General features: G+C 40.9%; 1 protein-coding gene across 4 annotated transcripts in view; it reads right to left on the reverse strand.

Moving 5' to 3' along the window:
- The window catches only part of IGF1R (insulin like growth factor 1 receptor), a 191,807-nt gene that overhangs the window by 33,382 nt on the left and 139,128 nt on the right, over nt 1–19,297 (reverse strand). For all 4 annotated transcript variants that reach the window (XM_054837121.1, XM_054837120.1, XM_054837122.1 and 1 more), the window contains exons 3-10: nt 16,002–16,314; nt 13,756–13,901; nt 11,813–11,957; nt 6,959–7,173; nt 4,838–4,964; nt 3,272–3,510; nt 2,642–2,809; nt 2,228–2,432 (exon numbers count right to left, since the gene is read on the reverse strand). In XM_054837121.1, coding sequence (XP_054693096.1) covers nt 2,228–2,432; nt 2,642–2,809; nt 3,272–3,510; nt 4,838–4,964; nt 6,959–7,173; nt 11,813–11,957; nt 13,756–13,901; nt 16,002–16,314 — 1,558 coding nt within the window. The remainder of the gene's footprint in view (nt 1–2,227; nt 2,433–2,641; nt 2,810–3,271; nt 3,511–4,837; nt 4,965–6,958; nt 7,174–11,812; nt 11,958–13,755; nt 13,902–16,001; nt 16,315–19,297) is intronic.

Raw genomic sequence — 19,297 nt, forward strand, 5'->3', positions numbered from 1 at the left:
ATAAAGCAACACAAAACCTCTTGGTGAAAACTACAGTTGTATCAGGAAGAGACAAAAAACAAGCATCCAAGGAAAAGACTAGAGAAAAACATGAAAATTCATCTATTCTGTTAAATGAGAGGAAGGAAAGAGAAATGCAAGAGAAAAATTAGAATACTATGAAAAAGTAAATCAAATAGAAATTAAAAAGAAACAAAAAAAGTGGGTCATTTAACATAAAAGCTGTCTGATACTTTATGGCAATTTTAATATTACTTCTCAGATACGTTCTACTACACATGGAACCCGTTTCATCCTGCTCACTAGAGAACCAAAAAACTTGAAGAATAACTCATCCTCCAGTGGTTGCGAGTGTCTCTGCAAGACTAAGCATAGTCCTGATGTTTGAAATCCAGCTCACCGCTGCAGTAATACACACGGGGTCATCCAGAAGTTGCACACAAGATTAGATCAACAGGCTTTTCAAACAACCTTCAAACCACCCAGTCAAACATTTTAACGCTGTATTACATGCTGCATCTCTTTCATAATATCCTGGAGACAGGTAGAACACTGGAAACAAATACTGCTATTGAGGTTTGCATTAACACATTAATTAACTTCTCCCTTGGGAAAGAGGGAAAAAAAACCCCATCAGCAAGGAATGAGCTGCTTAGATTTGTCCTATGGAGATGTCTCACTCGCTTGTAATTTCCCTGACATATAGTCTCTTTAAAGTTGCTTAGCTATGCAGCTATTTCCGAGTGTTGTACCTTATCTGACCTTGCTGTTACTAAAACACCCTTATGACAGTAACTTAAGAAAACTGGGAGATGGTCAAGCTTCCAGGAAATTCTTTGTGAACTGCTTAGTTTATTTGCTGCTGTCCAAGTTCAAGGTTCTGTGAGTTTCCTCTGGCGGGGGGGAATGCAAAAAAATTTGGGAGAAGATAAACAATGCATTTTAAACAACAAAGCTTTGGTGAAATAAAAAAATTCCTTTGTAATAGACTTTCAAGTAGTTTAGACCTGACACATGCCTTTCAAAACTCCTTGCTATTTCATAAAGTCCAAGATAAGATCACAATTACAAGATTTCACATTGCTCAGAAATTACATCCTGTGCAATTGTAGTGGCTGTTACTTCTCTTGAACCTCATCTTTGCTGCTGGTTCTCATCGTCAGCAGGGAAACACTGCACAAGCTCACCCACAAATGCTAAATATGACTCAAACACATCTCGGATACAATACTTCGCACTTCCAAAGAGAGGCAGTATTTAGTTCCTCATTTTTTGGACAAAGCTAAGAAGCTCTGCACACATCACAGTCCCAACCACAAACAAGTCAATCAAACGCATCCTTGAATAAAGGTCCAAAAATCACAATGGAGAGTGAAATAAAGCAGTTTTAATGAGTAACAAAGCCACACTTTGGAGTTCTCAAGCACAGGACTTCACCATAAACTTCACCTGCCAGAGACAATGAGATAACACGCACAACTGAAATCTGATTGCTTATAGACCGTACCATACAGCTATACACATTGTGCTAGGCCCCAGGATCCAATTATCTAATGTAAGAATGGCTTACATGAAGGATAAATTGGAAACGCAAGGATCAAAATCACCGATTAATTCAGTAGTATCTACTCTATGCTGCAGCGTAAAATCGTTACTATTGCACTTAATGTGTAAGCAGCAGTGTTTATCATGGAAGAGTGGGCATATTTAATACTTCTCTGCAGCACGGACCCAGGAAACCAATACACCCTTTGCAATTAGTGCAGTGAGAAAGGAAGACCAGTTTCAATTCTGTGAGGTGACTACGCCCTCAATTTCAAAGGCAAATAAATCTTCAGATTAGGAACACAAGCACTTAAATGGCTACTTAGAGAAAGATCACATCTGAAACCCTTTGTCTGCCACATGTTGCTCATCTCTGAAACCCTTATAGACAAAGAGCTCCTCAAGTGACTCTTGATTCTGAAAAGAAACCATCACTGAAGTCCTTGAACAATATAGGTAAGAACCCTTACTATTAGATAAAATTGAGAGAAAGAGATGAAAATTAGTGAAAAAGAGAAACTGCAAGGTAAGGCTGTGGGTTGTCTCGTAAAAGGAAAGGCAATGTTTGTTTCAAGTGTTACCTACATATGCTTTCATGTCCAGGAAGCCTGAGCTCTAGGAAACATTAAAAAATTTAATTATTAGCCCTACTTGCAAAGAGAAAGTGACCAAAATCCATTACCTGGGCACAAAGATGGAGTTGTGAAGGAAGTTCTCAAAGACTTTCCGGTACTCTGCTTCCTCCTTCTCAGCTTGCTTTTCTGCCTCTGTCTTGGGACAAGCACAACAAGGTCCTTTTTCTCCCCCACAGCCCTCCGGCTTGGTGGGTTCAGTAGCTTCTTCTGTATCAATGGTCCCATCAGCATATCTTCGAATTGGGACTTTATCTTAAAAGAATAGAACAAAGGTGGCTTGTTTTTTTTCTCTCCATATTGTGAATACAGCAACAATAATCCATCTTTACTCATTCCCTTCTACTTGCTTTTATTCACAAATGAGTTGTGAAGCAGGGCATAGGCTTTAGCTCTTGTAAATAAAGTGTGCTGGCAGGTAAGAGTCAGAGGCATTTCAACACAACCACGTTTCTTTTTCTTACCTTTGGAGCAGTAATTGTGTCTGTAAAGGTAACTGTCCTGAGGTTGCTGCTGCCATCGTACGATGTAGTATGAGAGGTTGCCATTGGGAAGAGAGGGAGGATTCCATTTCACAATCAGTTGGGATGAGGAGTTGGATGCTGAAATAACATCCAAGGGAATGGATGGCACTGGAGGGGAAAAAAGAAAGAAAAAAAAATAGAAGGAAGGCATTTAAATCTAGAGCATTCTACAATGTATTTTGATGCAAGCTTTCAAAGTGAATCCCAATTCAAGAAAAAACACCATTCTATTTCAAAGAAAAGATTTCCTATTTATGCCCCAGCAACGGTTATTAAGGGTTCAACTGCAACCACCTACAGTCCCAATCCGAAGTTGCACTTAAATTTACTGTCACCAACGGAAGAAAGTCTGAAATCCTAACTACAAAAAACTCCCACAGTGCCCAATGACAAGAACGTGTGAACAACCAGAGTTTTATTTCAAATCTTAATGCTTTCATAATTACTGAAACTTTCTAGGTTCATCTGCACATAAATTCAATTTCTGTATTAACAACAGAAATTGCATAATAATATAAGCAGCATACCTGCAGCGCTATCAACCTCTTACCCAGGAGCCCAGCATCTCACCTGCAGCATTGGTTCGTATATATACAATTTCACTTTTTGCTCCATGAATATGATGATTTTCCATCATTGTGAGGGTAACAGCCTTGACATAAATGGCGTATTGAGTCCAAGGTTTCAATCCTTGCAGTAAAATTCCAGGATTGTTCTCTTTGTTCGGTGGTAGGTCAACATCGACCATGTTCCAGCTATTGGAGCCACATGCATCTTGCCCATCGTACTCTGTCACATTTTTGAATGGTCTGAAATATTAAAAGAAAAAAAAGTAGTACAAAATGTTTATTTTCTCCTAAAAATTGTCATGAGAGTGCCTCACTTCAATGTTCCTAAACAAAACAAATAAAGCTTACTTCTTTTCCATAGCAGAATAAAACAGAATAAAACTCTTATTTATTTCCAAGCACTACAAAATTCAGAGTTCAGCTTCAGCTGTATGTCTTGCCTTCAGTCACTAGCAATAATACAAGGTTCTCCAAGAAAACACTGATTATTTTTCTTTATCCAAAACAGACTGTGAAATGCTTCAGACATATTTAGACTTTAACTAAGCAGATATGAAACAGAAACAACTCAAAACAGTTATTGATAGTGGCTGAGCTTTTTACCATGAAGAACCTAAACTTCCATGACTGGCCTTGACCAGCCCAACAGGCTCCCCCCCTGCCCCTTTATTTCCACACTATATAAACACACTTATATAGTTACACAGTTCTACTTTTCATAAGTTGCAACACTTTATATGCAAGAGCATATAAAGTACTATTCTTGTTTTTAAGTACTACAGACTCATCAGCACTAAGTTTATGGCATCATAGTACACGGTCACACTGATATTCTTTTTCAAGCCATGCTGGACATGAACAGTTTGTGCTTGTGTGTCTTGCAGCCTTGTTCCGTATGTCATTACCAGGATTCTGAACCTTCCTTTCACACCCCCAAACTGCTTGGGAGAGTTATTAGTGTGCTCATTTGCATTTTTGACTACTTTAAATCTGAGAAACTACAAGGACGTGCAGGGCAGAGACACCTTGCACAAAATTAGGATCTCTCCAGCAACTGTCCCGCTCCTTCATTATCAAGAGATACTAACGCAGAAAACTACCAAAGCTAGATAATCTAAATAACCCCAAAACCTGAGTAGGCAAGTCATTAAGGTGATAGGACAAACTCCTGATCTGTGATGCTCTCTAGTCAGTACCATGACTAGAGAAGGAAGAGATCTCGGTAAACATGACATGACTTACAAAGGGCTCCAAATTTGACCCCTGAGAACAGCCAAGCCATATATCTCCTCCCCCCCTCCCTGCCCCAAATTTGAAATTTCCTGATGGATTTGGAATCCATTCGCAGGCTTCAATCAAAGCAATCCTCTTTTTAAAGGGGGCCTGTGCTCCACCAAGAAAAGAATTCAAACAAAAGTGCGACTTCAGGATGGAACATGTGAACTGCATGAAACAGGAACTACCTGCAGGACTTTGCTGACTAACTTTTCTCACTGGTAAACCAAAAGTCAGAATAGTCTACCACCTCTTGGACTGTCCCAATTAGTCTCTGACGACATCTACTTACGCTTCTTTGTAGTAAACAGTGAAGCTAATGAGATCTCTATAATCTGGAGGGCGATACCGTTCCCATGTTAGCTTAATCCGATTCTTGAGCGTAGTGTTGGAAACAAAACGCAGAATGTGGCTTTCACCTGCAATACAAAAAGACAAGACATGACAGAGTTAGCATCACATCACCTATTAGTTCTTGCTATTTCTTAGGTATCAGTTTTAGCTAATTAGCCTTTCTGGCAGTGTCTACGATACCACAGTACACCAACCGCCTTCATCTCTGTAGAACTTCTTATTTCATCCCACTACATTTGAATGCTTAAGGGTAAGCAATGACCCCGGCAATCATTTTAGAGTATGTTGGAGCTACTTCTTGTTATTTTTTCTGAGGCAGATTTTCTTTTAATGCATCATCAGAAAGCTCTTGAAAACTACTTCAGACTCTCCCCGAGTGAGGGATGGAAGTCCTGTTTATTCACAGGATGGGTTTAGAAGCACTAAATTCATCATCTGACTCCAACGCACATGCAGAGCAGTAACTGACCTCTGTGTTCTCACTTTCCAGCACAACTTTGGACAACTACAATTTGTTTTTCTGGGGAGTGGACAAAGGAGTTTACATACCTATTCATGAAGGGCTGGACCAAGAACTGCAAAACTCAGTTCATATACAGCACAACCATTTGATGGCAGCAGCTTCCAGCTACTCTTCCGAACAGAGCTGGATGGAAGCTGGCAGCTTTGAAATGAACAGCTTCCCACTACCAAAGCACCAAGCTTTCCAATCCAAAACAAAGTAGCATTTTAAAAACTTAATTGTTGGATGAAGAAATTGTGTTCTAAGTGTCAACTGTGAGTTAGTTTCTAATGTTCCACAGCAGTCTCTGAAAATAAAGGGGTTTTCACCCTCGTACACTGGCACTATTGGTGCTATCTCTTCAAAGGCAGTTTAGCTTTTGTTGATTCTTTTCCCCTTCTCAGAGTCAGAAAGCTTTCTGTAATGGTTTTTTAAAAAAACAGGCAGTGGCTGGCACTAGCCTCAGTGGTAGTAAGGACTGGCTGTGTGTCTGTAACTCCTCCAGGACTGCAAGCCTTTGCTCTATTGAATGTGCAAAGAATGGAGTGTGCTTACAACAAGGATCTATGCCATCTGCATTTATGCATCATGCCTAAAGAGACATTCAGCAGAGTACGTGTCCTAGTTTTGTAAACACCATCCAGAACAAGGGGACTTGACTTATACACAAGATCTATTTTAATTTACTCAGCTCCAAGAACACCACAAATAGACCAAAGAAAAATGCATTGTCAGTTCTAAGAGTTTGAGTGTGAGGTCAAATTTGTAAAGCACTCTACCATCTTAATTCCTAGATGAGAGATTGCTTTTAAATGTGTTGTGTTACACCTGCCGACCTGATGTGAAGACCACCAAAGCCAAAAGAGGACTTTCCAATAACTCTGACCATTGCAGAATCCAAGCTTCAGTGCAGAGACACTGAAGTTTAGGAATACTGTAGAACACTAAAAGGTGTTCTCAATTCAAAAGCAAGTAATTCAAAAATAATGCACAGAAAATTGAGTTTACAACAAGCATTTCTAGCAACAAAGTACAATATTTGTCAGGAGCTGAAAAGAAGATTGAATATAACAGAAACAGTTTGTTTTGGTGTCTGTGGAATTGTTATTCAGCAGTCTCCTTAGTATCAAGAAAGAGTAGGTATCGGAGAGGAAAATACCCATAATAACGTACATTTGCGAAGGAAACGGAGAAACTGCTCCTCATTGAATATACCAAAACGCTAGATTTTATTTCTCATTTCCAGGTATGTTCCTATTGTTATACGATGCTGCTGTCACAAAAAAGGGTATTTGGAAAGCAGTCGTCTTCATCAAATGGTTTTTACAGATGAGATAGTGACTATGTAACCACGTAATTTTCCATGCATGCAAACATACTTTCACAGCTACATTTTAAAAACTGAACGAGTAGAATGACTGAAAGCCTGCTGTAATTTCTAACTTCTAAATATTGTAATGGTCAGCAACGTGGCAGTGTGTTGGTTTGGGTTTTTTGTGACACCCTCCTGTGCAGTTTGCCTCAAGATTTTTTTTTTTTATTTGTTCATTTACTTACAAGAGGCTCTCTCCCCATTGTTCCTTGGATTTATATCTCCTTTGCTCTGTCGTCCCTTGGTTCCTGAAACTTCCTCCATACGGTAAATCTCAGAAACACACAGTTTAGGATTAAATGCAAAATACATTTTCCCCTCCTTGATCGTCAAGTTATGATGGTTCCAGTCCCACAGCTGCTGAAGATTGTGGTTGTCAAGCACGTAGAAGGAATAATTCCTAGAATGAAATTTTTGAAGGAAAAATATTAGTTTTAATTCATAGCCAATTCCAACCAAGAATACCTTAATATAAGCAAACACTAAAACACTGTGTTTCCTCTTATTACTTTAAATTGGTGTTCAGTAGTAAAGAGTTTTCTTTTATCCCATGGTGCAAGTTTTCCCTGAATGCTCACTTTGGTCAGAGGGCAGGAAAAATGACTGTAACACAGGACTCCAAGGCTGACACCGCACCATGTAAAGCCCACTCCAACATGTGTTTTAATACTTGTATAGAAGCTGCTATGAGGAATATAAATTCAGGTCCTCTGAACAGCAGGTCTCTACACTGGATTTTCCATTTTGTGGCAAATGAGAAGCAATAACCTTACATACCTTATGGGAGGAAAAGCATGGTGCAGTTCTGAGAATAAAATACAATCACAAGCACAGCTGTCTTGCTGATGTTTACAAAAGCAACTCTAAGAGTTTGCATAGTGAGGTTCCTTGCCCCTCTGTCTTAGTTTACCTCTTGGCCCAATAAAGATTTCTTACATTATGCCAAGCGCAGTTGCGCCTATACATCAAAACCTGACAGTAAACAGTTGCACTGAGTGCACAGCACAGGATCCATACTTCAAAGTACAGAACTAACACCACAGGCAGCAGCATGTGCTGAGCCCATTCCCGAAGCACAGCAGTGGAATAACATGAACATCCTTTATTTCCACAGATACTAAATGCAAAATTGTGTGTGTAAATCCTAGTATATATTAAGAAGAAATTCCTGGTACCACTCAATTGTGCTGAATTGGAAAAAAAACAGGTACAGCAAAAGCGAGATTATAGGCTCTACATCAGCAGCAAGACACCACCTGCAAAGACACTTATGTTTTGGGATAGTAGGGACAAGAATGCACAACTGGGAAATCAGTTAAAGGTCTGTGTAGCTGATGAACCTAAATCAAACCAACCCGTCATGGCAGCAGTTATTATACTCTTCTGTGGAAAGTCCCACCAACGTTAACTACATCAACACAAAATCCATTATTAACACAATGAAGCCTGCAACTTCTGCAAGCCATTTTGCATTGGTAAGCCCACGCCAATGCAGTTAAACTAGGTGTTCTACACATCCTTTTAGCTACGGTCAGAGTCTTCAGAGTAACACAGCAAACCATGGGGCTCATAAGCAGCTGACATACTACTCATTTACGGCTTTCCTTCAACTACAAAATCCCACCAGACCAGATAGCTGAGACATCAACCAGTAAGAGAGAGGAAAAAAGGAAAACCCTTATTGTTTTACATACACGAAACACTGCACACATTGGCTAAAAACTGTCTATTAACATGGTATATGTTCTACACCTGTATCACAGTGTGACCCTGATCCCTGACGAGGACCCAACAACAAACATATATAGCACACCACCACAATGGAGAACAACGCGGAGGACAATACTTGAACAAAATGCTCCATTTGATGGTCTCTCTTTAAGTAAGTTTGTTCTGCAGCATTCCTCTACAAGCCTGAACTTTATCAAATTTCCAAAACATTGCTAATGTTTTAATAACACTGGTGTATTCTTTTGCTTGTGTTTGCCCACCCACTTCAAACAGAACCACTGGCATTGTTAACAGAGTATCTGTCTTTATTAGACACTTACACACACCTGGTTAATGTAAATTGTAAGCAACTTGGAAACAGCTGATTTTGGCCAAGAATTGCATCTCTACCAACAAACGCATGGGTACGAAACTAGGGGCTTTTATAGTAATCCATGGATTTGAACTTACTGAAGTTCAATGTTTTCTTGTCTGGTTCAAAAAGGTAAACTGATGAGCTTCTGAAACCCTCACAGAAACCAAGCCTCACGCCTCAGCGTACAAACTCCCCAACTCACTTTCTGAAACCTCACTTACACATAGACAGCTGAGGAACGGCATCGTTAGAGATTCCCCTTAAAGACAAAGCTGAGGAGCACTCCCCATGGGAGCCTGCCGCTGTAGACATGCTCACCACCCGTGTTTACCACCAGCCCGGAGGGCATTACTCATTCCTAAAAGACACTCACACGTGGGGTGACTGCTTTGTTGAAATGCTGTGGCCAGAACAAACCTTGCTGATACTGTGCTGACTGTCTGAATCCACCATAATCTGACAGTAATGATCCCAGGAAAACAAACTGTAGTGTCTTCAGCAAGGAGCCATACGACAGCTAGAGATCCCGTTCACACCTTCCAACAAGCCTGACAGCTACCAATGCCTCTGCTTCAAAACGACGTAGGAAATGGGGGTGTTGTTTTGCTTTTATACAGGCTGCCCCCAACTTGCTGCAGAAGTCGAAACACAACAACAGCAGCTGGTCAGTGCCACACCAGGAACTCTGCCTCAGCCACCATCACCTCGCTTGCTCCTGAAGACCACAAATTGCTCATTTTCCAGGTACACAACGTGGAGATGCTTTGAGAAGCGCTGCCCACATGCCATCCATCACATGGCAGCTGCAGTCGATGACAGCAATGAACACGCAGCACCTCGGCAGAGGACAGAGGGGCCTGGCAGAGTGAACGCCAGGCTGGGAATCAAAATCCTGCCACAGACACCGAGATCCAACACATTTCCGCCTCAGTTTCCCTATTTGCGAAGAGAAATGCTTGTCTTGCTGTGGGAACAAGTTCACTAGGGACATGCTGCTCAAAAGAGGCAATGAATACTCTGAAAACTAACAAAGTAAATTCCCTCTAAACTTCCCATTTTGTATGATAACCAAGGCAGGCACCAGCAACTGAATAAGGAGGAAAGAAATACTGAAGTACTGTTTTGTTAGTCCAGTTCAATTAAAAAGAAAAAAAAAAAAAAAGGGATGGTGGTGGTGGGGTCAGTCGTGTACTGAACAGCTACCACAACGGATCTTAAGGTAACCTCCCCCTCGCCCCCCCGCCCCAGCAATGCTGGCATAAACTGGCATAAACTGCTATTGCTCCAGCAGCCCAGTACTTCCCAGGTTAAGACCCCACTCCCTGTTGTTCCTAACTCTGCCAAAGGTATTGTTCAAGTTCGGTTCTTCCTTGCCAGGTGCCTACTTCCATCTTAGTATTTTTGGAAACGTTATTTAGACTGTGGTAATGCCTAAATTATGCTAGGCATTTTCCAAGCAAAGAGACTGTCCCAGACCCAAAGTATGTAACTGCAGTAATTTCCTAGCACGGGTGAATTTTAGCACACGTAGCTCTCTACCACACATCTACTTTACCTACCCCACTTGGCCCTGTCTTCCTCTTCAAACTTGCACCATTTACTTCTCTATTTGGGAATCCGATCTAAAAACCTGACATTTCCCTTCATATCAGCTCTGCTTGCTGACACACAAGGTACCATAAACATCATTACTACTTGAAACACAAAGCTAAACTCAAATTTAAAGAGAGCAAGGGAGTGAGGGGGAGAGAAGAAAAGGCAAATCAATAATTGGAGTATCTGTGAGAGCACACCACATCGCAAGTGGGCTGAATGAGCCTTGTGCTCGGCAAAGCGACAAGCCTCTGGGATTTGCAATTAGAAACAAGCTTTTCCGTAGAGCCAATGTTCTTACTAAAAAAGACAGTGTGCTTTTCAAGTGCAGGATGAAGAGCTGCCCTTTAACTCGCTCTGTCAGATGGTGGAATTTTAAGAATTTAAGGCTGACCAAAGACTAGCCTGAGAGAAAGAGGGAGGTTGTGAAGAATCCCTCATGCTGTAACTTTATCCTGTCAGGGCAGATAAATCAGACACAAGCAACCTTTCCCATGACCCTCCCACCACCTTTTCTTATATGATTTCCCCAAATGCTTCGTTTAATAGTTCTCTCATTACTGAAGGAGACTTATTTCTCCCAGAGAACACTGGTTTAAACTTGGGATGATTCAGGAAGAGAAAGAGCAAGGCAGTTTGCTGAAGGACTACCACCACACCTCAGCAAGTTCTGCAGAGATAAAAACTTGTGTCTCAAGCTATTTCTTACTATCATAGGAAAACAGGAGTTACATACAGCAAACAGTATCACACATCGTGTAATTATAGAAGCCATATAACCCACAGCAAACGTTTCAAGGGATCAACTTTACATTTCCTGACCGGTCTTTTTCCTGCTCAATAGGTAATTCATTTCATGTTAGCGTTTCAAGGAGTTGCAAACAATTGCAACTTGCAATCTACTTCATAATAGTAGGGTCACTTCCGGTTGCACTCCCAGGTTAGTAAAGTTCAGGTTTCCTTTCAGCTGATATTCTCCATAAAAATCCTGCTAAAAGCCAACAGTAAAGAATTGCAAGGAAATCCAATTGTTTCTGAAGATGTTCTTTTCTCAGGGCAAAAAGAACAAACGAAGACACTTTATCAATGTAAAGAATCTCCCTAGAAAAACCTAAAGTGAAAAGCAACAAAGTTACCATAAAAATATACTCAATACTTTAAATATACTCAATTTAATATGCTGATTGGGATAGTAATCCAAATGAGCAATGACTGTGCAATGGTGTTCATTAGGAGAAAAAAGCTGCATATTAGTGGAAGAGAAGATTCTATAAATGGTACATGAATGTTTATTAGGAGTTTTATTCTCTACGGCTTTCTATTAAAGTGAAATCGCATCTACAAATATCTGAACACTTACCCGTCCACCTGTTCCTCTCCCAGAATATACCGCAGGTTCTTCAAGAAAGATAGGGAGACTAATGCATGGGAATGGCGAATCTTCACATACCCTGTTACTGTCTCAATCAGACCCATAAAATTCTCCAGTTCTGATGCGATGTTATCTACAGTAAGAAAAATGTGATTTTATTATTGCAGAATTCATAGCTTTAACTGCTGTTCTGCTTAACGCAGTATTAGTAAAAGAAAACATTTGTATTTGTTGCTTTCGAAAATGAGAGACACTGATATTCCTCCCCCAGTAAGAGTTGCCTGTGCAGATTGTTGAGGGCAAAATAAAGCCACAGAGCAACAGTGGAAAACCAGTCTTGCTTTTCCAAATGGTATACCTGTTTTTTCCATGGACACTGCACTCTGAAGCCAGTACCAAATGTTGAGCCAGCCTTCTGGCAGGGATGAAAAGACCCGTGTGTAAATGTACGCATCCATGAGACTGGAATTGCTCTTTGGCTACAGAGCAAAACTTGGGCCAAAAGCACCATTGGAAAATGGAGAACGAGAGTGAAGATGTAGAGGTATGCTATTGCCCTTCTCTGGGGCATAAAGCATTGCTTTCAGGGACCTAAAAAGCTTTGGCTACAAAACTGAGAACTCCTGATGAAACAGCAAAGATAAAACCATAAGGATGTCCTCATGCCATGGAGCACACTCCATATAGCTCGCTAAAGGTGATTTTCTATAATAAATTATTAAAACCACGACAGAGCAAGCTCTGCTCTTCAGTACTGCCCCCTCCCTAGGAACTACACTGTCCCTGCCTAGATCCACAATGTCGCATCTTTCATGAGGCTCCAGCTTTGCAGTCCTAACCTCCAGCGATCCCTGGCCCATGCCCACTGCCTGGTGTCATTATCCTGAGAAGTTACGCTGCAGTTGTGAGGGAACTCAGGATGGGAGAAGCTGCTATGGGGTGTGTTTGCTGCCATAAACTAACTGAAGTCCTAACAGATGGCTGGGAAGCCCAATTACCAAATACCAATGGTTGGTTCCCATACCAAATAAGCTGTGAGGAAGCAGATACTCTTCAGCACTCTAAGATAACACTTAAAAAATAGAAAAGCCACACCTGTCTCAGGTAACCGGAACATCTCCTGTAAGGGAAGACTGTACACGTAGCAGTGGGACCACAAGTGAAATAATCCACATGCTGCTGTTCCTAAACCCTGAAGTTTTCATTCAGCAGGAAGAAGGGAATCAAATATATCTCAATCTTTCAACCTTATTCATGAAACCAAAAGGGACCTTCCATGGGGAGATACATTTCCAATAAAAACTAACAGCGATTTTTATTCTGCTTTTAAGAGCTCATCAACTGTCAACACTTCCCCAGCTGATGAATCACTGCTCTGACAAATTTAATCCAGAGCTTGTTCAAGACATGCGACAAAGGTGGCCAGCTCACTAATGACGACCATCCAGAGGCACAGTGCGAGGCTTTATATGAGCTCTCAGCACTCTAGATTCCATGTTTTAGCAAGACACCACACCTTGCCTTAAAAAGTGAGGATATGCAGTCTTACAGTGCCATGTCTTACTTGCAGAGAAGTTATTTACCTACCCAGACGCAAGGATTTTTAGACTTTTCCACCTTCTTGGGCCTTTATTATTCCTTTGGGACTACTGCTCATCCCACTGCCTAATCCTGGTTCCCTGCCCTGCCAAGAAAGCTAACAAAAATACCAGCTTTAGCTGCCTTCTAACTTGGGAGCTGACTACCTATTCCATCCGCATGTTGGAGAATGGTGCTACAGTGGGCCAAATCCAACAGGAGCACTGCTGTGGGACTGGAAAGCAAACAGTTTGCTGAGTTATTAATGTTCTTATCATTATGCTGACAGACAAAAGGAAAAAATATTAAAAGCAGCCTTATCAGAGGTTCATAAAGAGAGGGCAATCACTTACTTCCACGACGGATGTTAATCAGCAGATTCCCCTTGAGAATTGTGCATCCCTGCAACATTTGTGCTGACGTGACAGAGTCAATGGTCTTTGTTTTCCCATCCTCACAGATTTTGGGACAAGGCCCCTCACAAGGACTGCAGAACATGCTGTTAGGAAAGAAAGGGAGACTGAAAATAAGCAACGATACACATACTCTGAGTCTAGGGACTGCTTTGAGTTAAGTTTTGAAAGACATGTCCTTCTAATGACAAATTCTTCAAGCTAGAATGAAAGTTATCATACTTCTGCAGAGGGCTGCAGATAACTCAGCACACTCACCTGCTGGACTCCAGAGAGGCTGGAGCATCGTACCTCTCGTTTACAGTAACATGGGAGTGAATGAACGGACCCAGACCCACTGCCTGCCAGCTTCTGAAAGGCGCTGTGGTCCTTCCAAAGTGGAAGGCACTTCAGGTAAAACCCAGCACCCTTGCATTTGTGCATTTACTCTAACTTAAGAGCTAGACCACCCTTCTCATTTACGCAGACAGCCTCAGCATGCTGTGAAGTTTCGTGCTAATCCAAGCCCAACCTCCAAAAATAGGCAAGCCAGGGACTGGAGATGGGAAAATACTGTTCCAGTTCTTATAAAGTTGTCCGTCTCCATGCCCTTAAACCAACATTTACCAAGCTCAGTACCAGGGAATTCCATGTTCCTGGCTGTTTTAACTCGGGAAAGACACCTGTGGGAGCATACAGTCATGAGTGATGTGGAGAAAGCGAGCAGTGAATCAGTCACTATTTCTTATAGCTTAAGAGGTATTAAAGCAGCAAGTTTGAACAAACAGAAGGATGCATCTTCATGCAAGGCAAAGCTAATTTGCAACAGGAATTGGGAGAGACAGGCCAGAAGTCTGAGCAGGTTCAAAATGGATTACACAGATGGAAGGCAAACAGGTCCACCAGTGACTATAAAGCACCAAGACAGACACAGCCCCAAAATCAAATTGCCAGAAGCTGGGAGCAAACACTGAAGCGCAGGCTCACTTCTCCTGTTTCTTATACTCACAAGCACTCATAAGTGGTTTTTAATGGCCAAACTCAAGGAACAAGAACTCAGGCCAGCCCAGCCTTTGGCTACAGCAGCTTTTTAAAGGCTCCATGTTTTACTGTCTGCATATTCATCTCAAAATTGATCACTTCATGTGTGCACAAAATGTGCCCTCTGATCACTCCTCCTGATAAGTGTCTTTCCCAATTCAAGGTCCTCCCCGCTCCCAATTTATTCTAGCGCTTTCCTTCATATTTTATTATTACTCTATCGCTTTAGTGGGGAAAAATTTCTCAGGTGAGTATCTGGATTCAAGCAAAGGCCGTGTTAAGTTGCTTACATCCCAATGTCGACTGGAGAAGACTGCCATACTATTTGATTGAATGGATCAATGACACACATGCATACAGACACACAACTCGTGCAGGTATCATCACAACCACCCTTCCAAAAAAAATCCAACAGCCTACGAAGACATCTTTTTAGCATACTATTGAAGCACTACGAATTTTAGCACACTGACTGCCCTTTACTTAAAGTCTATGACTTCCAAGGGTCAGCAGGCAACTAAGGCTGTTTGCTTAAACCACTGGCAAAATAAGAAAATCATAAGCACGCATCACTCCAACTGTTAGAATTAAATAACAGCAGGTGAAGAATTTCTTGACATCCTTGCAAGAAATTGTTCTGTATAATATTGTCAGCTGCTGCATTATTTTTGTCACCATCTACATGATTGCTCCCTTCTAAAACACCATTATTATCTTCTGGAAACAGTGAAGGAAGGGAAATAAAATGAAATACACTAAATAATACATGTGTCTAAAATGCAAGCGCACATAAACCAAATAATTATGTGAAGCCAGATAACTCCTACGGTTTGTTCTATGTGATAACGGTCATCAGCCAACCTCCAACCTTGTGTTCCTGGGCTTTCGTTTTGTTACTGTCTACTTGAAGACCTGGTTCTGCATTGTACTGACCTCCTCAAGTCCTTCAGAAGACTCAGTGGGAACTCACAACACCCAGGACCACACACAGTCAGACCTTTCAATGGTGAATTCATCTAAGCAGGCGTTTACCAGGAAATCATGCAATTCCCCATCATATGTTCTCATTTCTACCTAATGTTATTTGCATCACAAGCTCCCACAGAATAAGGGGTGGAAAAACCCCAACATGACAACTCCAATGGACTTTCCAGAAGCTGCGTTACCTTTGGCTCCCATTGCGTATAAATCCAGAGGGGCATTCTGCCATGCACTCATCGTTGTGAATCACAAACCTCTCGTATTCACTTGTTTCGGTGGCAGGGACTTTGGAGCAAAACTCTTTAGTCACACAGCGCCAGCCCTCGAACTTGTAGGTGTTGGGAGGACAGGTAGGCATGCAGACTCCTTCGTAGTAGTAATTGCGGCAGGCCACGCAAGCGGTGTTGTTGTCAGGCGCCGTGCAGCTCCCCAAGCATTCAGGGTGGCAACACTCATTTTGGTCTGTACAGGCTCGCTTGCCACATGAGCTGGGGCACACTGTAAAACAGAAAGCAAGGTAGCATGAACAAAAGCTATTAAATAAAGTGAATGGCATTAAAGGAAGTACCCTGATCCATACAACTCTATGCTTTCGTTCCCTGGGCTCCAGAGTATGTCCGAAAAAGAACCAACTCCTGTAAAACTGACAAATTAAATTCTGTTTTTCTCAGTCGTAGTTGCCTGAAAATATCTTTTTCTCAGATCACATTTATAACATAAGCCCATTAAAGAAGAAGGAAAACTGCTGAAAGCAAGATTAACATAAGGATAATGGAAACAGCCAAGTACTGGAACCTGTTCCATAGCCCTAGTATTATGGGTTGGTTTTTTTTTTTTTTTTTTTTGAGTGCTGACTTATTGTCTTTCTAAGCATTTCTTGTCTGTCTTATTTGTACTTCAAATTGGTGTTTTAATGGCAAGAAAACAAGCTTCCTTTAAACAACTTAATTACACTTGTACAATAAAGCACTGCTATACTGTAGCACACATGGCTAGGTTGACCCCAGTGTAGCATCCCCATGTTGCTTATGTATGCAAAACAAGGTTTAATAAAGTACAGATGGTACACATCAAATACTGCAGAATCACGGAGCTATTATTTTCCCTTGAAGAGCCTAACAGAATTCTGCCTTATCCCCAAATTCTGGGTTCAGAGAACAAACTACGAAAGGGAGAAAAAAAATGGGGTGCAAACTGATGGAGACATTTGTTTTATATGAAAGCATTTCAGCTTGGAAGACACAAACAAAGAGCAGAATCCTCAGCAGACAAGCTCACCACTGTTACATCAAAAGAAGTGGCAGCATTATATTTATGTAACAACAACATTTTAATTACAGCACTGTATGGCCTTTTAGCCATGCGAGCTGTGTGCCAGAGGCTCTGTAAACAAACACAGATAGGAAATCTGGTTTGCATTAAGTAACTGTTTTCCACTTTCTAACTTAGCTAAAACACAGTACCAATAATAACAGCATAAACCAAAATTTCAGTAGTACGACTACAGTGAGATCCAAGCGAAACTCCACAAGACATTTAAACCGAACAATTTGGGCAAAAAGCATATAACCAAAGATGATATCCCAAAACGAACAGGGAAGCAGCAGAGCCCAGCCTGCAGAGAAAGACAATGTTTTAAGAAACCGTAACAGTTCCACAAAAGTTCTGCATTGTAATTTCTCTCTCAGTTTGCAGCTGCACTGTTGTTTTAATGCAGGACTAAACATTTTAAAATCTTGACCCCCCTCCTCTTCCCATAATGAGATCTAGGCTTTCCAGTATGTTTTTACAATGCTATTGAGCAGAGCACCACAATTATAACACAGGGCAGTAATTAAATAAGAAAAAAAAACCAAACAAAACCAAAACCAACTGTCCACAGCTCTGCATCAGGATCCAGACATCCTACATCAAGTTTTGATTATAAGAAGCCATTTCCTGCCAGCTTTAAGGTAGTGTCCACCTCGAAAAGGACTTGTAAAACTGCCATCAGAATTTTGCATTTCTTATCAAAATGCTTCTATATTGAACTTGCTTAATTTTATAAACTTTTTATTTTAAGCCCACTTTGCAAGTTTAAGCATCCGGGTACCAAGCTGGGTTCTCCTTATGCAATTAAGGCTAAGAATTTGTGGAGGAAATTCAACCTGCAGACTATCTCCCCTATATTAGCAGGTACCTCTGAAGTATCATCATCAGACCAGCTTACAACATCTGACAGTGCTATTACTTGCACATATGTAGCCACTAACACAACAAGCCTGCATTAAAGATAGCTTGGATACACTGAATTGAATGCAGCGGGTCTACTGCGTGAGAAGGTGCTACTGAAGTTACTCAAGAGCTCATCTGTCTTTTCCAATTTGAAAAGAAACATTACTTAACCCTGCAACCCCTTCCTTGCACATACTGCCATTACAACCCAACAGCACTGCTCCATACCTGTATACTCATTTTTTCCAGAGTGAAACCAGGTTGAAAAGTAGAAGGGGGGTGGAAGGAGGAGACTATGAGAACAAGGAGATGGGAGCATGGGGACGGCCAATGCCTACCCAGATACCACAAATATCACACACAGGCCAAATTAAGAAAATTTTTGCAGAGACAGTTACTTGTAAGACTATTGAGAGCAGGAATACAGAGGAAATCACTGCTAAATAGTGCACTGTGTAAAGATGCTGGATTTTTTTTCTTGAAAAGGAAAAAAATAAACCATACACACCATACTCTTACACAAAAAATACATAAGTGTGCAGGTGTATATTCTTTTTTTGACGGTAATCTGCACCAGTGTAAAAGGAGCGAAGTCTGCCCAGATGCCGTCTTAGCAAGGCATCACAAATTGCCTCTCACCTTAAAAGTATACAGCACTACTTGCATTTGTGACTACTAAGTGATTAAAAGAGTAAAAAAATCAGTGTGTCTTCCTAGCAGATGGACTGCTGTTCTGAGTGGGTGCCAGAACTCAGATTTTGTGTGGTAGCTACATTTCCAGTTCAAAGCCCCACTAAGAAAAAAAACTACACACATCATGCCTCCACAAAGTTCATTACTAGATGTATTAACTGCATGATTTTTTTGTTTTCATCTAGACAATTTGCTAAAAACCAAACACTGCTACATTGAGTATTCAGATAAATATCACAGAAAAAGATCAAGTTTATTTCATTCTTGGGAAAGACTTCTGTATTCCCTTAATGTCTCCGCCATTCATGAACAGACTGCTACATAAATAGGATTCCCTGCATCTCCTGGTAAATCTGCTGACTCTCGTATACGGAAACATAAAATGAAGCACAGAAGGACATAAAAGTTCACATGAAAAAGGCAATCAGTGAAACAGGTTTTCAGAACTATAGTAATATTTTAATCACAAACATTTTAACAAGAAGTCTTGAAAACTTTTTAAAGATAATTTTTTAAAAGCTCAGCAACCTTGCTTTTCTCTCAGTCCTATTTTTTGGTTGTTCTTGCCAACATT

This window comes from Grus americana, chromosome 10 (assembly GCF_028858705.1).
Source record: "Grus americana isolate bGruAme1 chromosome 10, bGruAme1.mat, whole genome shotgun sequence".
NCBI lineage: Eukaryota > Metazoa > Chordata > Aves > Gruiformes > Gruidae > Grus > Grus americana.